General features: G+C 41.7%; 3 protein-coding genes across 5 annotated transcripts in view; 1 reads left to right on the top strand and 2 right to left on the bottom strand.

The window, feature by feature from the left end:
• Window positions 1-7,618, bottom strand: part of l(2)05287 (WD repeat-containing protein l(2)05287) — a 70,433-nt gene extending 62,815 nt beyond the window's left edge. The window contains exons 1-5 of one of the 2 annotated variants that reach the window (XM_050189652.3): window positions 7,465-7,618; window positions 5,911-6,040; window positions 3,719-3,784; window positions 2,206-2,317; window positions 343-529 (exon numbers count right to left, since the gene is read on the bottom strand). In XM_050189652.3, coding sequence (XP_050045609.1) covers window positions 343-529; window positions 2,206-2,317; window positions 3,719-3,784; window positions 5,911-6,040; window positions 7,465-7,601 — 632 coding nt within the window. In that variant the 5' untranslated portion in view covers window positions 7,602-7,618. Of the gene's footprint in view, window positions 1-342; window positions 530-2,205; window positions 2,318-3,718; window positions 3,785-5,910; window positions 6,041-7,270; window positions 7,413-7,464 lie in introns of those variants that run through there. The other variant, XM_055077324.2, reaches the window with a different exon arrangement.
• A 353-nt stretch (window positions 7,619-7,971) lies between these two features.
• On the top strand, window positions 7,972-9,519 carry Bet5 (blocked early in transport 5). The gene is made up of 4 exons (XM_050189675.3): window positions 7,972-8,136; window positions 8,211-8,281; window positions 8,339-8,477; window positions 9,386-9,519. The coding sequence occupies exons 1-4, from the start codon at window positions 8,038-8,040 to the stop codon at window positions 9,500-9,502; spliced, it is 426 nt and encodes a 141-aa protein (XP_050045632.1). The 5' UTR covers window positions 7,972-8,037; the 3' UTR covers window positions 9,503-9,519.
• Window positions 9,494-12,849, bottom strand: part of LOC126542539 (WD repeat-containing protein 44) — a 48,791-nt gene continuing 45,435 nt past the window's right edge. For both annotated transcript variants that reach the window (XM_050189654.3, XM_050189653.3), the window contains exon 18: window positions 9,494-9,735. In XM_050189654.3, coding sequence (XP_050045611.1) covers window positions 9,545-9,735 — 191 coding nt within the window. In that variant the 3' untranslated portion in view covers window positions 9,494-9,544. The remainder of the gene's footprint in view (window positions 9,736-12,849) is intronic.

Raw genomic sequence — 12,849 nt, forward strand, 5'->3', positions numbered from 1 at the left:
CAGACATACAAAGGAGACATACAGTGAGAACAATGAAACTAGCAAAAGTAAGAAATACCAGCCCCTAATCTCATGCCTACCAACACATCACCACTTAAAGCATCGATGAAGATAAGGAGGGAACCAGAATCAAGACTTACAAAAAATCAGGACTGCCATTACGCCTCAGAATTGGCACACAGAAGTACCTGTCTTACAAGGACAGTACTGAACATTGATGCATCTGCACAAAAGTTAATTTACAGTCGCACAACCTCGACAATGCACTGCTGTTTCTAGATAATTTCAGAAATGTTTAAAAGGTACTCTATGTCTCCACTTGGAGCAAAACAAGAAACATACACAGCTGCAGGTTGGGAAGGCAGCCCAGAAGTTCCAACAAAGAGCTTGGCCTTGTAGATGGCTGCATAGAAACCACCGTCTGAGTTGAACGCAATGGGAGATGAGCTGCTTGTGGCCACCTTCTCCACCAGCACCTGGCCTTCTCCGCCATCACGAGGCAGGCACTCAAGCTTCCCGTGACTGGCATCTGTCAAACAGAACATCAAGTTGGTATAGTCGGTGTGTCAATAATACCGATATACATGTATAGGAGCTACGCTATTTTTTTTAAGACTTTGACAAAGGGCAGCACTTACACAGGACCAGGCAATTTGGTCAAATTTTTCCGGCTATGAGTTCTGGGAACGTATACACTTTCCCATAAAGCACCTTCCTCGATATGTTCGTTGCAGCAAGCTGCTCTTTCTTTTTCAGCTACCTACATATATACTTGTTGACGCAAAAGTTGAGACCGGCTGCTCACTTGCCGTGCTCTTTGGCATATGCAACAACCTAGAGCTTAAATACAGCAGCGTACGCTATCAAGTGCTACCTCTCCACTACGAACTCCATGCAGCAGACAGCTGAGCTGACAGGTAAGCCGAAGGAGCTGGCTGAGCTGGCTGTAAAAACTAACCACACAAAGAAAAGATGGTGCCAGCGACTTGTACAGTGCCACAAAGGAACACAAATCAGCTGGTTGTGGCCACACCCCGGACGTCGGAGGTCAAAGCAAATTTTACGCCATCTGGTAACGATTACTTTCTGGTTGGAATTTTCTTCTTTCCAAATTTTGGGCTGCCCAGATCGTGGTGCAGTCCAGACTTAAGATTATATGGTATGTATAATGAAACCACTGCGCAAAACAATGTGATGCACCTACGCATCTGCATGTCCTGTTCCCATGTGTTGTGGTTTCTGCAAAACGGGGTAGCACAAGATTTTTGCACCAGCCAGTTGAAAAGTGCTCAAGATATAACATATCACTCATAAAGATAAGAAAAATAAAAGAAAAATAGTGGAGAGGGAACGCAATGCATATGAGCTGCCACATCAACTTCAATCTACCTGTTGCTATGGATCCTGCATAAGCTTGTTGAGTTTATTGGCCAGTGATGATGGTGCTGCCCTTTAATTCAAGCACAATTGAAATTAAAGCAATGCATTCAGTGAACAAACATTCACATGACATTATTTATAAAGAATGCATTTGTCTCAAAAGAATTAGTCACACAACTAACTTTTACATAATTATCCTTCAGCTTAGACTTACTAATTTGCACACAAATCAGCATGACAAAAATTGAGAACGAAAAAAAAAAAAAAATCCTAACAAGCCTTAAAAATAGTGCTACTGAACCCTTTCAATGTCAGGTATTTTCGAAAGGTATGCACCCCCAGTGTTTTTTTTTTTTTCTCAAGTATTACTAAACGAACACACCGGTTTATTTTCGGTCATTCAGAAGGGAAAAAAAGGCAAATGGCAAATTCACTCTTAGTATGGTCCACCTTGAGAGAGTAGAGAACGTATGGCAACATCAGTGACATGGTGGGAAAAAAATGCGGAAATGTACTGGTATATCAGTGACACTGAAAGGGTTACAGGACCATGAAACTTTAGAAAGCACATGTAATCACATAACACTAAATACTCTGAAATGAATGAGGAAGACGTTACTAGCCAGACAAAATCATATGAGAAAAAGGTGTGCTTAGAATTATCCAAATATATATTTGAGGAAAAAACTTTCTGTGCTACTCGAGTAGTAGCTTGCTAGCAACCTTGATGTAACACCGAGATTTATCTTCCGCACCACAATGCAGGGGAACATTCTGTACAAGGCACTGCACTAGAGCTAATGCATGCTACAAAGTCATGCTTACCTGGTTTTTGCCTGAGGACAAACCAGGAGGAAAATGATGGTGGAGCATAGAAGCCTGCCACCTTAGACTCCTCTGTATTTCCTACAACACCAGGTATTGAAACCTCATGTTTCTGCACAGAAGCAACAAGGAGTAAAATGATGATGCCATTTTTTTTTTGTTATTTTACTCTTTCTAAGTATGTGACGCCACAGTTATACCCGGTCCCTGCCCCCCCCCCCCCCCCCCCCACAAAAGGACGAGGAAAGAATATGATGTAAATATGCTAAGAAACAGCAGGATATGCAAAACATAAACCACATACTTTACAAATGAGCTTACTATGCAATCAGATGATGTAATTTGAATTGGCTACAATATCTGGTGAAAAGAGCAGCGAAAGTTATGTCCCTAGGGGTACACGAAGTCGCTTAACAATGAGGCACTAAATGGATTAGACATTATGGAAATGTGCTCCGTGACTTGGGCAACCAAAAAAATTTACCAAGCTTCGCTTTGTCAACACCCTATATACTCGTCTTATCAAGCACCTATGCTAAATTGCTAACACACACATAAAAGACTTATGCCAAGCCTGCACTGTCTTGCAAAAGGAAACGAACAATGCTGCCTTGACCTGTTTAATAAATGGCATGAAGTGGCTATACTGGCAACAGCCGGTTTGTAAATAGCACACATGTTGTGCAGATATGTACCAGCTGCGTTGCCACTACATATGCCTCACACTACCTTGTCTGAAATTTTATTACACACTGATAGTGCAGCCAGTCAATGAGAAAGAAATTAGCAATTCAACATAATCAAAGTGAATGAGCCCACTGCCAATGCTAATGAGTCTACTACCATAATATGAATAAATGTCAAAGCTGTATGACACAGTCGTGATAGGCCCAAAAAAAGCCACCAATGTTCTTGTGTAACTCTCACAAATTCACCTTGTAATGAATCTGGTTATGTGCATGACAGTATTTATGCCCTCCAGTATATCAACTTGAGCACAGCTCTTCAAATTTTTCTGTATACAACACACAAAGAAATTATCCTCAAGCATGATCTGCATAAGCAGCAGCTTGTTTCCAAGTTCAAGAATGCCAAAATAAATAGTGTGATGTTCTTGGCCACACAGTAAAGAAAGTTTCAGTTTATGTGAATTCAGCACAGTGGCTCAAGTGGTGTCTTGAGAGCAGCTATTTGTGGCGAACCTACACAATTACAATTAAAAAAAAAATTTACTCCACTAATAGCCTTCAGAGTTGGCTGAGTCCAGACATTTTTCCATTCCACTCTTCCTGCAAAATGCACTGTGCACATGCTTTTTTCATATCAAATACCACATCCTTGTGTTCAATGAGCTCAACAGGCAGTTGTGCAAATATACTTGCTTTGATCAGTATTGGCTTGACAATAAATTTACTATGATATAAAAGGCACACATCACACGGTGTCATACACCTAAACATGAAGAGAATGTGCCACCAGCACAGCAGGATTTACAAAAGGTCAAATTTCATACCTTAAGCACAGAACCATCTGAAGGATCCCACTTGTACACAACACCATCAGCAGAACAACTCAGTACCTGAAACATTACAAAATACATCCACCAAAAGCCAAATGCAACTTCAAAATGCCATGTAAAACTTAGCTGTGACCATAACTCTTTTACAAAGCACTTGCAACTCTGCCTATGCCCACACACACATGAAACAGGATCATAAGCATAAATACCAGTTCTCAAAACATTGAAATGACACGCACTTCTGTTAACAGCAGTAAATAAGATGCTCTAAAGTGTGGCAGATTATCTTGTCCAGACCTAGAATGATTGGTTCTACCGACTTGTCTGTAGGTTTATTAGTTTCCTGCGGTTGGTGACTGCAACTGATGCAACTGACTCGGACAGTTAATCTAAAACAGAAGAGTGATGGAATAAATAAGGAAAGAAAGAAAAATAAAGGAAGAAACCATAAGATAAACACATCCTAGTCAATGCTACCTTCTGGCTTGTTCCAGAAGTGCCCTTCACCAGTTGTGGAGGCGGCACTTTGTTCTCTCGATGGCTTGCTGATGATGACGATGAACAACGGCATTTGCTTTGCGTTGGTGTGAAGGCAAAACGTGCCTAATCTGACAAAGATTATAATTTGCTACAATTAATGTTGCTGTCTAAAAACTAGATTGCTGTAGATATGGTGCTGCTGCCTCCATACTGAAACAGCAACTGAATCTACCAGCCTCGCATATAATGGAGGGGATGACCTCGAGGCTAAGGCTTTTGAGGAAAAATCTCAGCTTATATTCTAATAAACATGATACATTTGCAGCTGTGATGCACTACACTCTGTTTCAGTAGTTTTGTGCAGCAGAGCCAAGGCTACGTGACTCGCAAGCACTGATTCTTGCGCAGCGAGCTGTAGAATAACAGTTTGGAACACGCTGGATGACTAAATGACCTTGAAAAGTTGTCTTGTTGGCAGGTTACTTGGTTCTCTGCAGGCCACAGGGTGGTTTACTGTGCGGTTTTGCTTCGTTCTTTAACAAAACCCTTTTAGAGGCTTTATGATACTGAATATAGAGTTCTCCATCGCTTGTTCGAATGAAAACATGCAAAGAACAAAATTACTGCAATGATGCCATACAAAAATTCCTTTGCAATAAAAAGTACAAACAATTAATTGCTTTGACAGTGGATAAATTCATATGTGTAGCAAGCACAGCCACAACACCGTGGAGGAGTCCCTCCTGGTTAGTGCTTCATCCTTCGCAAGAATGGCATCAGCAGACTCGCTTGTGTGGTATCGTTCCAAGCTGCTCTCTTATGTGAAGGGAATGAATAAGTTGGCGTTGAAGATGCTTGGAACATTGCAGAATAAGTGCCGTAAATCTGTGAAAATTTACATTTTAGAAAATATGGCTGCACTTACAAATGTCAGCAAGCACACCATGCACAAGTGGATGTTAAAAGAGGAGTCAAGAGATGGCGCCACCATCCTGTGAAACGCACTGGCCGAGTGCTCCTGTAAACCCTCCACTCCCGCCGTCTGTGCAACCCTCCTTCTCCTCAGTAACATGAAGTATCTTGGAAGACCTTTTTGGCGTTGGAGTGAATATGCAGTCATGGTAGATGCTACCGCTGCCTGCACTGCAGCACTCACCACCAGCAGACAACAAGGTGGGGAAGGGCACCATTAAAATTAAGTTTCGACCCTTAATTGGTTGAGGAAGCCTGTAGCTTCCATAGTGCTGCATGGAACTACTGAAACAGAGTATAGGTACCCTGATGTAGGTTTGAGGTGGGCTATAACTTTTCACCGTGGCATCACAAAGCAGGTATTACATTTCACAGTGTAGAGACTATGAAACAACACAGGAGAGTGAAACTTACACTTTTCATTGCCAAAAGCCATTTGGGGAAAAAAATTTGACAGGGCAGGATGATGTACACAATGTTCCCATGAGTTTGAGCAATAATTCTGCGGAAACCCGCAAGGTGGAGAGAAGTAATTAATGAAGGAAAAGCTAAGCGCTACGAAGCGCTTCGTAGCGCTTAGCTATGTTTGGGTGGACATTTTATTTTCCCTTCATTAACAATGTTCCCATGCTTGCCATTTCAGCCGTAGCCCGGCATCAAAGAAGCTATCTGTCAAGTGCTCACATGTTCCTTTGTGTATCGTATCTGATAATACATGATTCCCGATTACTCACCTGCACCAGGTTTTCTGGGTTTCTTACAACAGCAACTACTTCAGAGTTGTGCTCACTAAAGGTGCTGACACGTTCTCCAGTAGCACAGCTGTAGACTTTTACGCCTGTGCCACTTGGAATGAGGAAAAACCTGAAAAGACAGCAATGGGTAGTGCTTACTGGGGAGCAGTAGGTTGAATGAACTTTCTATCATTGCTTTAGTATGGCACTATAATGTCACAAAATAGACACTGAACATCTGCACTGAGCCCACCCATTTGCAAACTAAGCACTCTTGTCTTATGTGAAGCCAAACAAAAATAATGTTGCAATACAAGTATCAGCACAGAATGCTGCATAAAATTAAGAACAAATCGAAGAAGGACCTCTTGCAGAAGACACTTTCTGCTATCATGAACATCAAAAGCGGTGCACTTAATTCAAGTTGAGACGTGGCATGTTTCCAGCAAAGCTTTCCAGTCTATGATGTTTCAATTGGGGGAGAGAGGCTTGTCAATGTAATAGTACCAAATATGTGTTCCAACTGCTGTACCCTGCGCAAAAGTTTTATGAAAGTTAATTTTTATTTTTTCATTCATTAACAAAGGTATGTTTATGTCTATTTTGATTTGCGAGTTGTCACAACGTTCCTGTCCCTCTGAAATATATGTAGGGAACTGTCATAGGTACATGTTAGCAAACTCTGTCCTAATATAAAAGGTGGCATGATGCCACCGCTGTTGAAAATGTGATATTGCATGTTCGGCAACGTTGGCTCTTGAAATAGCCGAGTGCATCCATGACAATTTTGATAGACTGACAGCTCCGACTAAGACAATTTCCGAGGTAGTATTACGGATAAAGAAAGTGCGTTACGCATGGGTAGTGCGATTATGATAGTGCGTTACGCATGGGTAGTATCCTAAAGCATTTAAATTACCATTCAAAATAGCTTAGAGTTCGCTTAATGAAATCGAGCATCACAACTAAGAACGCATCAACGGCAAATTTTCATGCAGCAAACGGAATTTACGTGGTGGAGATCGTGCCATGTGTACAGGGAGGGTCGATCACCTTTTAGGAGAGCTATTATTCACGTTATACGCAGTCAAGCCGAGTTGCGGATTCTTCCCTTCAGTGAAACGTCAGTGTGCCGAAACATATGTGCATGAAACTGCGAGATTTATGTTTTAAACATGCAGGGCCACCGAAACCACTTCCAACGGATAGGAGTGGTTCGATGCAAATGCAATGTGTAACATTTTGGCACTTTCTCTGAAAGGAAGCAATAACATTTCACAACTAAACAGCGCAACAAACTTGCAATCACTGGGATCGCACGTTACTGCGTGCTGCCGCGTGACGGGCCAAACTCACTTACCGCATGTTTTGTGACAACTGTACCTAACCTTGGATCTTCTTGGATTTCATTACTACTCTCGACTTGACAACAAAGTAGTTGCATTGCCTTATGATCGGGGCAACTTCAGCCGAGAGTTGACTTCGTCTACGCCGTTGGTGTTGTCATGGCCTTGTTTTCACTTATAGGATGATCGTGTAACTATTTATACTTACTTGGAGTCATAAGAGAACGTCCCTTTGTGCTTTACCAAGCTTGCTCCTGTCCTACAGCGCGGAGTTGACTGGCCTTTGTAAGTCATGTTTACGAAAGACGGCAAGACACAAGCATGGACTTTAGCGACGATGCACATGCGATGCACGCGGCATGGCAAACACCGGATATGAACTCACGGAAGCTTCTCACCGTAACGAGGCTGCCACTATGGCTGCCACAATGACATATGGCTAAAAGCAAGTAGTTTTATTTTACAAATGATGTTAGATTTAATAAAAAAATATCTATAAAGTGATTTTACACTAAAATTTTAACTGTATACGCAGACATGGCGGGACACGTTAGTAATGTTGGCAGCTACAACACAAGAACTTGAGTTTTCGTTGTATGTTCCTGCGTTATTAATTAACAGAATATAATTTGACAGCACTTGTGTTAAGAAATCTGATCACAAACATATTAAAAAACCATTTCTGGCTGCTTTGTTATTGGTATCATCATCACAATCATCGTCTGCTTGCAAGCTGCCAGCAGAATAAGTGGCGCCTGCCGTGCGTGTAGCGAATCTTGAAATGACCATTCATAATTTGTACATATTCAGCCGCAATGGAGCGTTTCTTTACTACGACGAGTGGAAGAGGAACAAGAACTCGGGCATGTTGAGGGAGGAGGTCAGTTTACACAGCGCCAAAAGAAATTCTCGATCCATTAGCGATCCCTCTCACTGACTCGGCTTCTGTTGCAGGAGGCGAAACTGATGTACGGAATGATATATTCCCTCAAGTCTTTTGTGGCCAAGATAGCCCCAACAGTCTGGTGAGGACAATAAGCCCGCGTGGCGTTCTTTTTCTTACCGCATAACGTTCCTCGCAGCAACGACGGCTTCCTGAACTTCAAAACCAACAAGTACAAGCTAAACTTTTACGAGACACCGTCGGGCCTCAAGTTCATCATGAACACGGACACCAACGCCAGCAACGTGCGAGAGCTTTTGCACGACATTTACCATCAGGTAAACGGCGATATCTACAAACGTTTACGGCTGTATGCGTCAAGTACTTATTTTGTGCAAATTGCGATCACCGCAGCATGCTGCTCGTACTGAAGCAGTGCACTTGCTACTGATCTGAAAACAAAACTGCGAAATACAAAAACAACGGGACCACCAACAGAACTAACTTTGGTGTCCATGTTTTCTTTCCTCGCACTTTTGGTCCGAGGTGACCACGTTCCTACTCTGCCAGCTCGCAGTATCTCTGCATGGTGCGATGCTTAATTTACAGCTTTTTGTAATCGGCCAAAGTACGAAATTACAGTGGGAATTCAGATGTAATTTGTTATCTGTCCGTTATGTACACTGCTTTACTGTTAAGTACTCGTGTTGTCACCAAATCAATTGAGCTGTGGTCCTTAAGTTAGGTATAGCTTTCAAAAGCTTTGTTGCATGCACTGGAAAACATAGATCTGTACCATCACAGGCAAGCAAACAGGTTCAGTGCTGAAGGCTGTAGCACTTTAGGCTAGTTTTCGTTCATGTTTAAGCAGGATGAAAGCTAGGCATTGGAAGCACCATTAGCTGCACTGAGGAAACAAGCACAAGCGCTAAAAGCAAGATGAAAAACTATGTCGCTCCCTTTGATGCAAATATCAGCCCTAATCTGATAGTTGCAATTTTGTAGCGTTTACTCAGCTGCACGTTGCTTTCAAAGATTGGTAATGCAATAAGTACATTGCGTCTAAGTAGTCATCTGAGGGTATGACCATTTTGGGCATTTCCAATTTTTTGTCGGCTTTTCGTTCTATTTTCTTGCATCGTTCAAACACTAACCAGTGCCAACTCACCTGCTGTTCTGTACTGCAACGTGCAACTGCACGCCCGAGTAGTTTGCTCCAGATGTTTGCTCTCTTGTTCCTACGCAGGTCTACGTGGAGTATGTTGTCAAGAACCCCGAGTGCCAGCTGGGCAAGCCCATCACAAGTGAACTTTTCAAAGAACAGCTCAATGCTTTCATTCTCAAGTCCCCACTGTACAAGTGAAACATGCATTTTATTCACATATGCCTCCTCACAATCTCCCTCTCAATGGAGGCTGGCCCTAGGACGGCTGCGCCTGGCAAACACCTTGATGGTTCCGCCAAAGTCCGCACTGATGATCACATAATTGCCCGTAGCAGGGCTCTCTGGGACCGTAGTTTCCTTCTCATCCAACTGCTGTAGAACTAAGTCTGGGTTGGGTGCAAACACTGCTGCTGTCACCACAGCATTGTGAGCTGCAACATTCCACAAGAGATTGTTAATGTAGCACAATTGGAACCACACCTTCCAACAAGTTCACTTCATCAGGAGTACTACTACACTTCCAGTCAGAGGTACTTCCCAGTACTCAAGAACCTCCACATCTCTAACATTCCTAATCTTCTAAATTGTGCGTGTGGTCCTCAGTTGCCTGTGAATACTTATCCGTTTGCTTTATATCCATTCTTTAACTCCTAGAGGCCAACAACGACCACTTCTACGTAGCAAAATTCTTTGCAGGTCCACCACTTTCTATTAACTCCTTAAAGATTTGTTTTTTCATACACATGAAAAAGGGGGGAGGGGGGCTAAAGAACATTCCTTGCTTTCAGAAAAACTGGTCTTGAAACCCGTAAAGCTAGGCAGCTAGTGTTCATAGAAAAGTAAACAAGAGTGCTGTGCACATCTCTTCTCAATGGAGCCGGCCACTTTGTCATGACACCTTGGTACCAAAACCAGGAAAGGTTTAGAGCTGAGGTTAAACAGCACGAATAAAACAAGGAAACAAATACCACAGACAAGATCTTACTAATGCAGAAAAGGTTGGTAGAAACAAGTATCGCAAATTATTCAGTGCTCTGGTGCTTGCTGGTATTTCTTCGAAGGCATAAACCTTTTTTACCTTCATTTAATGCTATAAATGACAAGTTGATAATTTCATGTCAGAACCCCTTAAAAATTTTGTTTAATACACAATAACAAAGTTTCTATTAGCTATGCTTCAGACAATTTATGACAATCGACTCGACCTATGCATAATCAAAAAGGACCTAAACAAATTCACAGTTTGCAGAGAGCCGACATTACACAAACTGTCAATATCCACTTCACTTAAGCAACAATGAAATCTGAGGGTAGTGCTGTCTTTCCACCTTATTTTCTCACAACACACCACCTTTTTATTTGTTTTTTAGCAATATTTACCCTTTGGTCTTGTTGAGTTTGCCAGAATAGCGAGCACCATATATTGTGCAGAAAGAAATTTAATTCAATGAGCTTACTCCATTGCAGCCTGTGGAAATAGTGTGGACAATGTGTTTTTGATGAAAAAAAGACAAAGTGTGTGTGTGGGGGGGGGGGGGGGGGAGTTGGCGGTCATTAGAAAAAAAATGATGTGAGCTCATCAGGTTACTTAGAGTCGTTTCAAGCTACAACTTGATATGAAAAACAAGGATGTAATAAAGTGTAAGATGCAACGAAGTATAAATCAAATGCTTCTTGCTGATATCAACATGTAACAAATGTACGCTCATAACAATTGGATATAGCGATAATGGGTATTCTTGAGTTGGACGCAGCTTCATCATAACAAGGTTCGGCTGTACATCGTCACCTTGAACCTTTTCATCACTCTGTTGCATTCATCCCTTCAAGACAGGAGGAAATGCAGAACAGGCATGAACACATCAGAACAGACGCTTACTAAGTATACTACTATTGCAATTTCTGAGTGCACAAATGTCATTAAAGCACTTACTGTACACAAAAATGTTCAGCATGAACTAGACGAGGACGAAATAGACATGAAAACAGCACCAGCGCTGTTTTCATGTGTCTTTATTTTGTCCTTGTCTAATTTGTGTAGAAAAATTTTCGTTTAGCATGACCTAACTAGCCTATTCCAAGGCTTTTCTGCCTCATGTTTACTGCACATTGCTTTGTTGCAAAATCTCAACATCAAGTGCCAAGTTTTGTTTCCTGCAAGCATTTGATCCAAGCACTCAAATGTATGTACGCTGGTCGGAATCGAATTAACCGGTGTCGAATTCACAAAAGTCTACTATACAATGATTTTAAATCAAGCACTGCTCTATAAGGGGCCTCGTTCTGCTTTCATCAGAAGTTCTGCACACTAGTAATGAGCGTGATGGCAGTTGTGGCTCTGGGACAAGAACGCCTCACATGTACAAATATATTGAATAAAGTATGGGTACTGAGGAAGAAAACAGGGGAATTTCACCTACATTTTTATTAAAATCAGTAATAACCTTCCTTTCACCAAATATACGAAACAAAAGTTTTGAAAGTATACTTTACCAGTACAAACTGATACAGTGTTGCCTTTTCATGTTCTCTTAACCCTTTTCGCATCAAAGCATATCTTTAGGTAATTTTTCATCATATTGTTACAGGGATGTTGGGAGTATAAGACTGTATTTACAATGTACGTACAAGCAGAGTCAATGTGGTTAAGATGGCTGACTAGTAACAACACGCAGCAGCCAGCGTCTCGCGATCTTCTTCTTCCTCTCTCTTCATTTATCCTTCTGTAACAGAGTTTCTAAATAAATACCCTAGAGGGAAATGTGGCACTAGTGTCTACGGGGGCTCTCATGAGCATTGCATCAACCTACATGGGAATGATAGGAAGTACAGGCTTCGGATTGACTTCGATCTTTAGACTAGTGGCGTTTGCTTGTGGCACAGTAAACTAAGCTATACTTAAGTATTATTGCGTAACATTTAATTTTATTTCTGCAGTGTCTTATATAATGCACAACACTTTATATAAACTTTGTATGACTGAGACTGAAGCACGGTTTACTATGGTTTGCCACAAGGGCACACCAGGGTATGCATTCTTCTGTGATTCTCTTCCCGATTTAGCACCAAAGAATAATTATTTATTTTTACAACAGCAATTACAACCATGCATGTACTTATATAAAAATACTCATCAAGTATCTATGGAAGTGTTGTGCTTTTGAGAGGAATGCTACAAGTGTCGTCTACTACGACGCCTGCTCACTGCAAACGCGAGACTTTTCTCACAGACGACAGGCACTTGCGAACTCTCTCGCTCTTTCGAAAGGCTGCGTCGGCTGTCACGATTGCTGAACGTCTTCAAGTACATTTAAGCACATCTGCTGCAGTGCTAGCTAGGACGCTTGTGGCCTCCTACGAGTATGCTTCATTATATTTTATATTGACGTACCGCTTCCGAAGCATTATGATGTGGCTTTGCATTTACCCATTTTGCGACACTATAGGCTACAGCCAGGAAGCAGCAACCTTTCCTACCACAAGTAAGTTTGTGTTCTCAAAGTCCTAAAACATGCATTTCAATGAGCACGTAAATGAGCAATGCA

This window comes from Dermacentor andersoni, chromosome 2 (assembly GCF_023375885.2).
Source record: "Dermacentor andersoni chromosome 2, qqDerAnde1_hic_scaffold, whole genome shotgun sequence".
NCBI classification, from domain to species: Eukaryota; Metazoa; Arthropoda; class Arachnida; order Ixodida; family Ixodidae; genus Dermacentor; species Dermacentor andersoni.

Coding starts and splice junctions, on each gene's coding strand:
- Bet5 (XM_050189675.3), top strand. CDS start 8,038: ATGACCATTCATAATTTGTACATATTCAGCCGCAATGGAGCGTTTCTT. Junction 8,137..8,210: donor CGGGCATGTTGAGGGAGGAG/GTCAGTTTACAC, acceptor CTTCTGTTGCAG/GAGGCGAAACTGATGTACGG. Junction 8,282..8,338: donor AAGATAGCCCCAACAGTCTG/GTGAGGACAATA, acceptor CGTTCCTCGCAG/CAACGACGGCTTCCTGAACT.